Here is a 13,903-nt window from a genome sequence, read left to right on the forward strand (position 1 = left end):
CTCATTAACATTAGATTTTAACATTGATCATTTATCAAATTCTAACATTTGTTCGTCATAAAGATGTGAGAGTACTCAGTAATTCATTAAAATTACATTGGAATATTAAGGTTTTGCAAAGTCCAAATAACTCAAAACAGGTCATAGCAAATGAGAGAGGCAAAACAGATTAAGTCTCTACCATTGATGGATAACAGGCCTCTGGAATCCAGATGCTCTTACAATTTTTTCAAGAGATTTTATTCTAAGCTTTCAGACTTGCCAAGAAAAACTTAATCAAACAGATTATAAAATAAATTAAATCGCCATTACAAAGGAATGCTGCTGGAAGAAGGAAATTCATAAAATCTCTGAGTGATGTATTTACATGGCATTTCCTTCCAAATGTGTACGGACGTGGAGGACAGTTAAAAAAAAATCCTAACTGTGGAACGTGAACAGACACAAAATTAAAGGCACAGAAGTAAGAGTACAAATCGGGCTGGTTTTTCAGTGAAACACACCACGTTTTGTAGGATCACAGGTTAAAGTAATACATACTCTGCTTTTTCAGGTTCAGATTTTGTTTCCTCCTTCTCTTCCTTTTCATCTTCTTTCACCTGCTCCTATAGAAAGTCAGATTAAAAAAAAGGGTCTAAACTTTATTATGTAGTACAGAGTTAGTTAAAAGGATACACAGAGTGCAGAATTTTAAACAATCGAAACCCGGAGGGAAGACGATCCTTCATTCACATTAACAAAGAGACATTTTAACACTGAATTAAAAGCAAACCAAAACACGATGTATGTAGAGAAGGCTGTGGTAATTCAAGTTTATGACGTCAGAGACGGTAAATACCAGTAATTATATGTGATTCCTTAAAAAATATGTCACAAAACCTAGAAAAACATAGATAAAAGTTTTGTTTCATGACTATACATAATATATGAAAGAGAGAAACACACAGCAGAAATAAAAGATACAATTACCTGGACTTTTTCCTGCACCTCAGGCATTGGAGCTAAGGAAGGGGTGCTCAGTAAATCACTCAAACCAGCATTTGGATTGTGAGGGATCAATTTATACTGTCCACCTTCTCGTTTCAAATCCAAACCAAATATATCTGAGAGAAGATCACTCTCCTCTGATAAAGTTCTCAGATCTGTCAAGTCTTCTGTAGGCAACGCAGCTTCTGTGGGCTTCCTCTCCCCCTCTTCTCCTTCCCCACGCACCTCATCCTGAGTGGGATCTGGCATATTGGCTAGCAGTTCAGCCACCTTGATTTTCTTTGCTCCTTCTACTAGGCTTCCTCCAAGTAGCAAACTGCATATGATGCGAAAGAAGCCCCGAACAACGCTACAAGCAAAATGTAGTAAGCCCATCAAGATGCTCCAATAGGAAGAAAACAAAGCCATGACCATGTCCTTCATGGTCATTTTCTTCACTTTTTTCATCTGTTTCTTTAGGCTTTTCATGCTGAGCATTTTCATAAGAGTCATTAAATTATGCTTGAGAGCTACTAATGCTGACTTCATGGTCACGAGAGAGAAGAAACCCATTCTACGATCCTGTTCCTCAGGCTTATCTTTCTCATTCTCCTCTTTATTTGCTGACCTTTCATTCAGATCTGACTCAGAGATCTGGGCAGCCAGTTGCATTTCAAAAATGGTATCCTCACAGAAATTAACAAAAAGCTCCATCTTTTCTTTCTCCCCGCCTTCATTTACAACATCAAATATAAATTGTCTCTTTGACTCTTTTACCTGAGGTTTCTCCCACTGAGTCCGACTTGACTCACTTATTTCAAAATAAACTCGTTCAATGCGCTTTGCACTGCCCATGATTTCTATGCGTCCAAGAAAAGGCTGAAAGTAGTTCAGCACACTCTCTGACAGTTCAAGAAAAGTTTGCAAGCGGGTATCATGGGGCATGTGTTCTGACAGGTTGGTCAGGAGAACAGCAACATTGAAACCAATGTCTTTGGCAGGTTCGTGGAATCGTTTCACAAACTCCTCATAGTCCAGAGTCTCATTCTCATCTGTTTCAGCGCATGATAGCAGAAACTCAGTTTCTGACTGGGTGTAATGCTTATGGCTTTCCATTGCCTTGTGAAAATCCCTCTTTGAAATTATCCCTTTACCGTCAGGGTCATATTCTTTAAATGCATCAGAGGAAGTCAAATCCTTCAATTTCAAGAACATATCAAAAAACTTCAGAATCATCTCCACATTGTTGGACGATTCCACAAGCATATCGACCATCTGCTTGCCAATAGTTCCATTCACAACATTACCTAGATGTGATGACATAAAGTTAGAGATGCTGATGGTAACAAATGTTTTGGCAAAGAAAAGTGTATAATAATGGCTAGTGAAATAATCAAACTGTAAGAATGATAAACTATTGGATAACGCACTCACATGAGAGCCATCTGTAAAATCAGAAATCTTTTACTAATAACAATACCCTGAAACTTGGAAAAAACGCAAGTGACTAAGTATTTGCCCTTGTTTGCCATTAAAGAAATTAAGAGCTAACAAGCCCTACAGAGAGACATATGTTACATTTAACACAGTACTAAACACAAGGCAATTTAGACACATTAGTTAGGATGAGTAGCTCAGTAATAGTAAGGCTGCTCATGAAATACAGCCTACATTACTAAGAATTTACTTTCCTTCTCAGTGACCTTCTACGAGCAAAGCAGTAGCAACACACACTACACTGCAAGTTATGCTGCATTTACTGCCTTCCCAGTTCTTTCAGGAAAATAAATGTGACTGGATACATGCAAGAAGCAAAAAGGAAAACCAGATCTTTGTATCATCTATGTGTATGTGTGGTTAGTCTAGAATCAGAAGCACTAATACAATACCAAGAAGGCGCTAAAGAAATAGTAGTATTTCTTGATAATGATCACATTCTCTGGGAATTCATAATTTCAAGTACTAGCTATAAAAGGACTTGAAGCTGGTCACTAAACAAATCTTTATGGCTAAGATCACTACCAAAATAAATGCAATATAGTAAAGGTGTTAATAAAATGGCTGATAAATGGTTCAGTTCCTAGAACTCAAGATTCCAACTTCAATAGTAAAAAAACTTTTCACCTAAGGCGGAAGAGAAGCCAAGTTCACAGAAACAATGTAAAACTTCTCCCAGAGCTGGATTTTATACAATTATGTCATTCAGAATTAACATAAACTATATCAACTACACTATATAATCTACCATTCACTTTAAGATCTAACAACTCTTCTTACAATTGAGACATGAAAATTAAAGTCCCAAAGGAAAATGGAACATTATTTCTCACAAGACAACAATCATAAAGGTTAAAAGTTTGCTAGAACAACTGTGAAAGAAGATTTCAAATTAAATTTTTACTACCTTCCAGCATAGACAACAACATGACAACCATATCCTTCTGAAGATCCATTAATTCCTTCAGTAATTCAATCTGACTGGAATCCTAAATAACAAACACAATATATGTAGTAAGATATCTATTGACGTCTTTGATATTTATATATATGCATGCATATTTCACCCTGTAAAAATGAGACTTAGAAATTAAGAAGCTAGTAGTGTTAAAGATGATAATACAGTGAAAATATATTTTAATGCTTTATTCCTTAGAGTACATTGACAGGATCAAACATTTACACTATCATCTGTTTAGAAGACAGTAATTTAATACAGACAAAGTGAAAACTGAAGGTGATGAAAAAATTTAAAGCAGTAACTGGGTATGTCAAGCTCAGAAATGATGCCTCTGTAATGTTTCATGTCACTGTTAGTGTAATCAAATTTACAGCTACGAAGACTTGTAAAAACAATGGCAGCAGCACACAGGGCTCAGTGTAACAGGATTCATAGTGAGTGGTTCCATTATAGGCCACTGAACTTTTTGAGGGAGAAAGAAATCTGAAATAAAATTTCAAAATAATAATAAAGTTCCATTAGCATATCCTTAAATAGACATGGGATAGACATAATATTGATTCTTTTAGTGATCTTTTATTTCATTCGGCTTACCAAGTTTACTATTTCGCTTGACAATGATTTCAACCTGGATTCCATCTGTATAGATTTATTCAACTACCTAATTTCTTCTTCAGTGATACACTGCTGCATCATGCTGTTGATAAGGCATACTTGAGCATTGCTGGACTTCAGTGATTAGTACAACAAACCCAAGGTACTTTATGTCAATTTGGATCTTGGATTGAATACAGCACAAGTTGAAAATAATGAAGACCTCTAATTGATTTGTCTTGAAAATATTAATTATAAATGTTCTTACTTGGAAAGTTGCTTACAACCTGGATGATCTTTGTTCATTTAGATCGAAAATTTTACTTTTATTTTCTGCCTTACAGAGGTTTCTTAAGAAGTATTACCAATATCACCTTGTTGCTTCCTAGTACAAGACTAGAGAAGGAAAATGCAAAAAAACCAAACCAACAAAACACACCAAACCAAAATCAAACACTGATTTAGTTCTGTTCCTATTTAAATCTTGTTTCAAATATTCTCCAAAAGTGCTCTGTAAACTCCCGATTTAAAAAAAACACCACAAATACTTAGCCTAGGCAGGTCCCTCTTACAGAAAAAAAAAAAACCAACATATGGCAACTCCTTATAAATCCATTTAGCCACACTATACACCTTTGAAAACTGGTATTTCAATAGAATCTGAAAAGGTTATTAATATATTCCTGCAATAAATATAAATGAAGAAAAGAGCCCATATCTATTCCAGTCTTTCCTAAGGCTCTGCTGGGCCCCTAAAGGAGCTCCCAAAAGCCAAGAGCTTGAGCTCCGCACAAGAGAATGACACCATCACTATTTATCATACATTTGGAGTAGACTGTATTTCTGTAATCCCACATAACAGCATGAGTTACTCAATGCTACAGTGGATCTTGTTAAGCAAAGCTTCTTGGCTCTCTCTGAAGTGGCAGGATGAGTGTCATTATTTTCTAGATGCAATAATTAAAAGATGCTATGAAGTCACTCTGGGCACAGCTGAAACTATAAACTTGTCATTACTGTAAAAACAAATCTTGCCAATAGCCACATCATACTTCTCAATCAACACATAGCCACCATGTGTTTTGACTCACTTTAGATGCTGCTTTCCATGTTGCTTTAGACGCACAGGAAGAAAACACAATAGACAACACTGTGGCCTACCCAAACATCGAGTATTTTTTCAATTCTTACAATAACAAAGATGTTCCAAAACCAGGACAGCATCTACAGGCACTTATAAACACACTTCAGTAGAAAATCAATGCATCGCTCTTGAAAAACAGGTTTCACCATGATGCCATTTGCTGCAAGACCTCTATTTAGCCATAAAAAATGAGAAGTATACCTGTAGCACAAAGTCTACAAATCTAAGTAATCAGCCTACTTTCAGCCATAAAGTCCCAAGGGCAGGGAGGAAAACCATTTGAGCACGATTACTTTACTTTATGCAACGAATACTTACATGGACACATTTGGAGCCAAATAATGAAACCTAAAAACCTCAGAGCCTTCAGAGCTATATTCCTTATCAACAATGAAAACCTTTACAAGCTTATGACACTTTTCTCTGAGAATGTCAAATTATCCATAACATTTAGAATCACTACATTTGATAAAGATGTGTAATTCTTTTAAAAAAGTAAGAAGTTGAAAAATGCCCTCCTGAAGGATAGGATTTTTCTTGCCTAATTATAACGCCCTAAAGAGCTGTTTATGCCAGTCCTCTACACTATTTCTACAGTTTATGAAATGATTACTCACATCCAAACGCAATTCATGCATTCTAAGGTCTGATTATCTCTTTCTCTACTAAGAGTAGAAAATAGACACAGACATGCATTGAACTAGGGTTCAATAATGATGAACAAGGGTTCAATGCAGGACATATCAATGAAGATGGGTCCCACATAAAAGGCTCGTACAAAATTGCAGAAAACACAGTGACAGAACTTTGTTATGAAAGACAGGAACTAGCTAGTTCTTTCTGAATATCCGTGATATGCTTCATTTGCAGCTTGATCTAATCATCTTTATGCCGGTGGCCAGTAATCCAATTACAGGCCTGCTATTCACACCCACTACAATTTTGCAATTTACTCCTTCAACTCTATTGTATTCTATCACCTCTATCTCTTATTTTTCCTCATATTTCCCCTATTACCCGTTGTTACAAGCAACTCAAACATATTAACAAGTCTGTTTATCTTTTACAAAAATGTTAGTAGCTTTAAAAGGAAAAAGTAAATCAAAAAGATACCTGAGACAGCTTCATCTGCATGTGAGCAAACACATGAAGAAAACCAACTACAGCATCCCATAGCCTGCTGTGCGCCAGACTTTGCTGATTCCCAGTACATGGCCCCTATTGTTCAGGCAACAAAAAAAAAGAAAAGCAGAGTTTATTTGCAAGAAACTCAACAAAAACAGGAAGGAAGATATACAGGCAGTGCATAGCTCAGGGCTGTCCTTTAGAAACTGCTATGAAAAATTAAACATACAGAGAATTATCTATTTAATAACACCACTGACGGTAAGCAATGCTTGCAACTTTAAACTGCAAATGCTAAAGAGGTACAAATCTTCAAGCTAATTCTTCCTTATGTAGTTCTGTAAATCGGGAATTACTTTATAGAATTATAGAATCGTCTAGGTTGGAAGGGACCTTTCAGATCGAGTTCAACTATCAACCTAACACTGCCAAAACCACCACTAAACTATGTCCCTAAGTGCCACATCTACACGTCTTTTAAATAGCTCCAGGGATGGTGTTTCCACCACTTCCCTGGGCAGCCTGTTCCAATGTTTGATAACCCTTTCGGTGAAGAAATCTTTCCTAATATCCAATCTAATGTCCCCTGGTGCAACTTGAGGCTGTTTCCTCTTGTGCTAGCACCTGTTGCTTGGGAGAAGAGACCGACCCCCACCTCGCTACAACCTCCTGTCAGGCAGTTGTAGAGAGCAAGAAGGTTCCCCCTCAGCCTCCTTTTTTCCAGGCTAAACAATCCCAGTTCCCTCAGTTGCTCCTCATCAGACTAGTCCTCTAGACCCCTCACCAGCTTCATTGCCCTTCTCTGGACTCGCTCCAGGATCTCAACATTTTTCGTGTAGTGAAGGGCCCAAAACTGGACACAGTATTTGAGGTGGGGCCTCACCAGTGCCAAGTACAGAGGTACAATCACTTCCCTAATCCTGCTGGCCACACTATTCCTGATACAGGCCAGGATGCTGTTGGCCTTCTTGGCCACCTGGGCACACTGCTGGCTCATACTCAGCCAGCAGTCGGCCAACACTGCCAGGTCCTTTTCTGACGGGCAGCTTTCCAGCCACTCCTCCCCAGGCCTGTAGCGCTGCATGGGGTTGTTGTGACCCAGCACTTGGCCTTGTTGAGCCTCATACTGTTGGCCTCAGCTCATTGATCCAGCCTGTCCAGATCCCTCTGTATAGCCTTTGTACACTCAAGCAGGTTGACACTCCTGCCTAACTTGGTGTCATCTGCAAACTTACTGAAGGAGCACTCAACCCCCTCATCCAGGTCGTTGATAAAGATATTAAACAGAACCAGCCCCAATACTGAGCCTGGGGGAACACCACATGTGACCGGCCACCAACTGGATTTAACTCCATTCACCACAAGTCTTTGGCCCCAGCCATCCAGACAGTTTTTTACACAGCAAAGTGCATGCACATCCAAGCCATGAGCAGCCAGTTTCTCCACAAGAATGCTGTGGGAAATGGTGTCAAAGGCTTTACTAAAGTCCAGGTAAACAACATCCACAGCCTTTCCCTCATCCACTAAGCGGGTCACCTTATCATAGAAGTAGATCAGGTTTTCAAGCAGAACCTGTCCTTCATGAACCCATGCTGACTGGGCCTGCTCACCTGGTTGTCCTGCATGTGCCACAAAATGGCACTCAGGATGATCTGTTCCATAACCTTCTCTGGCATTGAGGTCAGACTGACAGGCCTGTAGTTCACTGCACTAAAGAATATTCCTCCAAAAATATCAACTTCTAAAAAGGAGGAATACTTCCTTGAGGAAGTCTCAAAGGATAACAAATAAAAACTTCACCAGCTAACAATGCTACTTGTGATTTGTGAAATATGTATACATTAAATACATGTATGCACATGTTTCTAAAGCTGCCTCTACTCATATTTATTCAGTCCTGTTCTATCACATTTCATCCTCATGAACTACACAATACTATTTTCGTAATAGTAACATGCAACTTCAGTATTTCAAACATAGCACTGATGCCTTAAAACAGCCGTATTGCTGACAGAAAATGCAACCTAATGTTCTGTTGACTAAATAGCAACTATGTCTTGCATTGACCTTAGTTTCTCAATGGATTAAAACTGAAGACTTTAAAATGGATAACACTGCTGCAGTCTAGGCCAAATTAAAACAAAATAAACAAACAAGAAAACTTCTACTGTCATGCATACACCCAAAGGACATTTATTTACTAATAATTGCAAATTTTACTAAATTGCTAAGATTCCAAAAGAGTAGTGACAGTTATCTATATATTTCAAAACTTCACTTCCTACTTAAATAAATGCACTAAAATAATGTCGAAGCATAAATGCATCTATATTATATTTCCATCTATGTTATATGTATATATACACACACACATATTACGTCTTCATACCAAAAGTATGTTTTTCTTTCAAATCCATAAAATTTCAGTGAAACTAATTTACCTGGATATACTCCGTGAGAGTATTGAAAACTTGCTTTGCAACCTGGATGGCTTTGGAAAAATTTCGTTGTCCTTGCTCATCGATAACGTCCTTCCCAGAATAATACCAATAGAAATCACTAATGGATTCCTAGAAAACAGTTGGGAGAAGCACAAAGAGATTTTGCAGTTGAACTGCCTCTAAGCAGTTATTCATCAAGATAAGAAAAATAACATTAGATAGCATTCTAGTCCTGAAAAGTATTTAGTTTATAAAGGCTTTAAATGACCCCCCAACAATTCTTCAAGAATTGCTGTTTCACCTCAAGAGAATCAATAGGAAAATAAATAAACTGAAATAAATAACCCAGAGCAAACCTTAAAATGAAATAAATAAACAAAACATTAGATCTGTTGGTATCTGCTCTTAGAAATACAACCACCTGCATTCTGAAAAGGAGTACCCAGTAGTATATATGCTCCATGCCTTTCATTAAACAATGTCTCTTTATACTGTGTGCTTGACACCTAGTCAATAGTGGGAGAAAATGTTGCTTTGTGTGCATGATTCCTCTTTCTGTCTTCCCCAAAGGTGAGCTTATTAAAGTTTCAACAAAGTAAGCAACAGAATGAAAATCATTGTATTGTCCCTCCAACTTCTACAGAATGCAAAGGATAAAAAGCAACTTTGATAACAGCAGCAACATAAAAACCGCGAATTTTCAAAGCCCAGAATTCTCAGATCCAATAAGTAAGTGGCTAAAGGGAAAACTTAACTAGATAAATTAAAAAACCCCAAGAAAATATATTATCATGCACAGTGATTTTCAGAAAGTTGCGAATAACAGGTAGAAATTATTAACGTTTATCACAAAATATGTTTTCATGTCTTTCACGTGCTCCAATCCGGAAACAAATTCGATTTTTTTTCATTACTCCCTACTCGGTTGTGGCAATGTAATGTTTTCATATTTAAAGATTAGGCAGGTAATTCAAATCAGAGGGTTGAAGGGTTTTCAATCTAGCCTTCTGCTTCTGTTTTATCTTTTTGCCTTTTTTTTTTTCTCCTTAGAAAATTACGCGCTGTTCTTAAGCTTCATTCACTCCATGCCATCCCATGACTACCCATACAGCAGTCCAGTGTTAAGACCAAATCAGAATATGGATGAAAAAGCAGCTTGCTGCAGCTTAACTCGAAGAATACAAAACACTTTTCGGTCACAGGGTAGTCTCAGTCAATGACTGGCCAATAGTATTCACTGATACACTTAGCATATATCTACCTTCTGCCTGCTCTTCTTGGTTAACAGACTTCATTGCGTTCTGGCATATAATGGCTGACATCTTTCACACCTTCATCACCTTTGACTCTCATAGTACAAAAGAACAACCCTTAAAGAACTGTAAGAGCCTTTCTCATCAACATGGGCTACAGTGACCAGAAAAAATGTCATGACAAATAAATGTGCTCCTTTAATAAAATGGAATATTTTCTGGTAAGAATGAAGTTTGACTTTGCTGTAAACAGAACTTTTGTGGCAATCTTGCTGAAAGAAATTCCAGATAAATTCAGAAATTTGGAGTCTCCACATGCAAATTTCTGCCTTATGATCAAAACAAATCAAATAATTTTTTTAAAAAAGGTAAATATTGTATAGATGCAAGTCATTACTGTAATCTACTTAATTAGTATATAAGTTAACCTACCTGAACTCTTAATAAGTAATCCACAGTGGAAATTATAATATTAACAGTTGTGTTGTTACCAGTCTGAGTTCTCAGGTAATTCTGAAAATCTAAATTCAAATAAAAGTTCAATTTAAACTTATTTCAGTGTTAAAGACTTACAAAACCACTCCTGCCGATTAATTCTGATTTAACATGATCTAGGAAAGTATCACTTAAAGGAATGGATTTTTTTTTTTAACTTTTTCTTTTTTTGGCAAAAAAACATTTTAAGACTTTCAGCATTTTATTGCAGAGATCACATACCAGTGAACTTCTGAAGCCAGAAGCTTGATTATCTGTTTCATCTGTTGAACTTTAATTGGTCTTATTTTTATCTCATTTATGATTAAACTTGGATTTCTAGAACTCCATCAATATCAACAGAATTACACCTAGTATATATTTTGTAAATCAAAAGCAAAATTAAATTGCATAATTATACAATTCCTGATTATGAAGTCATAAATATGTCCAACGGCTAACAAAAATTATCTTTTTTTACCTTCTTCTTTTCTTCCCAAATAATGATACATAGAACACAGGGAAATATATGTAATAATAAAAATATGCTTAATATCATGTATTTGTTTAATTTGGCTTTGTATATTTAAAATAGATGCTATTTTTAAAATTAGATGCTATACCTTTGTTCCAAGAAAGGTATTGTGTATTGTTGTAATTTCACATACAATTCTAACTGACATTAGTGCCAAATAGCACACACCAGGAAGCATACAAATACACCTTCCTGTTATATTTTTCCTCTGAATCTTCACTGACTAGAAGTTATAAACCATGTACATTTTCTTATATAAATTTACCTTTTCTAGCAGGTCAAGATCCCACACTCATCATTTTGGAAACCATTATCTTTTCTACAAAGTTAAAGCTGATTAAAAAAAACCCTGGCAATTTAGTTACACATAAATATTTTCCTTTCATGTACAGTCTAGAAACTACTCCAACTTTCATGATATTTTTGAAGGCTGCCAAACCTTCAGCAATGAAGGGCTTTTATCTTTAGTTACCATCACCTTGGCTCAGCTGACTGGCAGCCTGCCCACAAACCTGAATTATGTCCTTCACAAAGCAATTGAAGGAAGCGGAAGAGGTCACAGGTGAACTCATCATCCTGCATCACCTTTTCTCCTGTAGAAAGGCCAGATGGAAGCAGATTATCACAGGCTGACAAGTAACACCTCACAGCCCCTGTAGAAAACTCCATATTTAATTTTAAGAAAGAGAGAAGGGGAGAGAAAATTTATAACCACCAATCTATCTGAAGCACATATGATCTGTGCTTAGCAGATAGTTATTTGGTTTAAAAAAAATAAATTATGAAACTTAACTCTTGATTTATGAATATGGCAGCATGAGCTTGGCAACATTTTACAAATAACCCATGATTTACATTCTTGTTTGACTTTGCTGGGCATGAATGCTGCATTACATACAAAGGTTAGTATTGGATTAATTTAGTTTCCATTTATCAGAAAACAAGGTACTTAAAATACAGAAAGATTTAATCAAACAGTAATGAAAATCATTCCTCAAATAAACTATTAAATTTTAAAATAATCTAAAATAACCCATGAAATTTACAGCTGTGCATATTCTCGAGAATCATTTAGGCTGAGATGTTTGAGGATTTAGCACCTGTCTGCTGCTGACACGGAACGGATGTTGGGCATTTTTCTTCCTTGACAAAATAAAGCAATAAACTTATGAAGAACTAGAACAAATGCCAATATGCTTTATTGAATTAGGCCCTTCAGTTCATTTTTTGGTAAATAGCTTCAAATTATTTTCTTGATTCTTCACAGGAAACACTATACTAAAAAGCCCTGCATTAACACACCATTATTTCAATTACATCAATACATACAGTTAACTTTGTACGCTGACACGTGAAGAGGAGAAACAACCATTCCCCCAGGAAAACAATCATGACTGAGGAAAATGTAGACCAGGTAAAAAATGACACAGGAGAACAACAACACAGGTGTTCAAAACAATAAAGGCCACCTATTGAAAGTACGGAAATTCCCATATAGGACTTTGAAAAAGTATTTGGAAGGTGTACAGCAACAAAAATAGAAACCGTAAAAACTGCTTTTTAGGAATATACATCATTTGAACAGGTGGCCAAGTGTTATTTGCAGACAACAAAAGGAAAGGAGAAAAAAAAGTAAGCAAACTGCAAAAGAACTTGGAAGATTAATTTTTTTTAATGGGGAGATATTTTAGGCTTTTATCTGAGCTTTTAAATGTCTACAAAGACAATTTTTTCAGTGGGTGAACAGAAGGAAAACAGAAGAGTAAGTAAATTACATTTTAAAAGGAAAAAAGCTTCTTTCAAAAAGGTTATAGACAATAATAATTATATTGATAATTACTGACATACTGTTGTTATATGTGGATAACTAATTATAACGTCTACATTTATAAATTATTATATTATAATTACATTATTGCAGCTGAATTGTAAACAGTATTTAGTGCAATTTGAAAAATATATAAACGCAAACATGATCTGAAGTTTAACTTTATGTAAATTCACGAATGATTATAAATTCAAGCTAATGGATTATCAATCCACAGCCTGGGAATTTTAAAGTGAGAAGCATCAGTACAATGGTAGGGTTAGGAAGCAAAAGCATTTTAAGGGTACAGAATTTCATTTTTTCCTGTTGCCATCAAGACACACTGTATTAAGAGCAGATATCACCAAGGTATATGCAAACACATTTTCTTGAACATAGGGAAAGATAAAATGCTCTTCCTCCTAATTCCAGACCTGTACTTACGGTGATGGCAAAAAATATGCAATTCTTTCTCCAAGAATAAGCCAAATACTATAAATGACATTCCATGACATTTTTCTCAATCCCAGACATGAATACCAGATATATAGTTCTTCAGTCACAGAACACTGAAAACCCTTTTAGCTAATTAAACAATGAAAAATAAATGACTTCCTGTCTGTGCTGATTAAAGTATACATATAATTATGCCCGAGAACGCAAGAAGGCAAAATCAAGAGGTGCCTCTGGACTTAGAAGGATATTATTCAACATTATATGCAGGTTCAGCCCTGCAAGATACTTTCATATGTTGCTGGCCAAAGGCCAGAGCATAGAACACCCTGCAGGATTAGTTGCCTTTTTTTTTTTTTTTTCCTAATTTAACTGAACACCTGTCATGCTTAAAGTTACACTTGGAGTCACATGCTTTGTTGATCTAGATGAATATTTATATTTTCCAAAAATAAGCATTACAGATAGCCAAATATTTGGTGGAGCCTGTAGCATGTAGCTTGACTGCTGAGATGGCAATGATTTTAAAAAATAACTCACAAGGAAAATTGCTGATGTATTACAGTTGGAAAAATCAGGCCCAAAAAGGGACCAACCATGCATTTCTTCCACATCAAGATATTGCTGAATCAAAGCCATTTGTATGAATAAGA

General features: G+C 36.1%; 1 protein-coding gene across 9 annotated transcripts in view; it reads right to left on the minus strand.

Annotated features, from left to right (window-relative positions):
• Nucleotides 1–13,903, minus strand: part of RYR2 (ryanodine receptor 2) — a 422,851-nt gene that overhangs the window by 28,313 nt on the left and 380,635 nt on the right. For all 9 annotated transcript variants that reach the window (XM_074580040.1, XM_074580034.1, XM_074580039.1 and 6 more), the window contains 7 exons: nucleotides 11,503–11,583; nucleotides 10,414–10,502; nucleotides 8,729–8,857; nucleotides 6,276–6,380; nucleotides 3,371–3,452; nucleotides 970–2,273; nucleotides 541–605 (listed from right to left, as the gene is read on the minus strand). In XM_074580040.1, the coding sequence (XP_074436141.1) occupies nucleotides 541–605; nucleotides 970–2,273; nucleotides 3,371–3,452; nucleotides 6,276–6,380; nucleotides 8,729–8,857; nucleotides 10,414–10,502; nucleotides 11,503–11,583 (1,855 nt within the window). The remainder of the gene's footprint in view (nucleotides 1–540; nucleotides 606–969; nucleotides 2,274–3,370; nucleotides 3,453–6,275; nucleotides 6,381–8,728; nucleotides 8,858–10,413; nucleotides 10,503–11,502; nucleotides 11,584–13,903) is intronic.

Source organism: Larus michahellis, chromosome 3 (genome assembly GCF_964199755.1).
Source record: "Larus michahellis chromosome 3, bLarMic1.1, whole genome shotgun sequence".
In the NCBI taxonomy this organism is placed as follows: Eukaryota; Metazoa; Chordata; class Aves; order Charadriiformes; family Laridae; genus Larus; species Larus michahellis.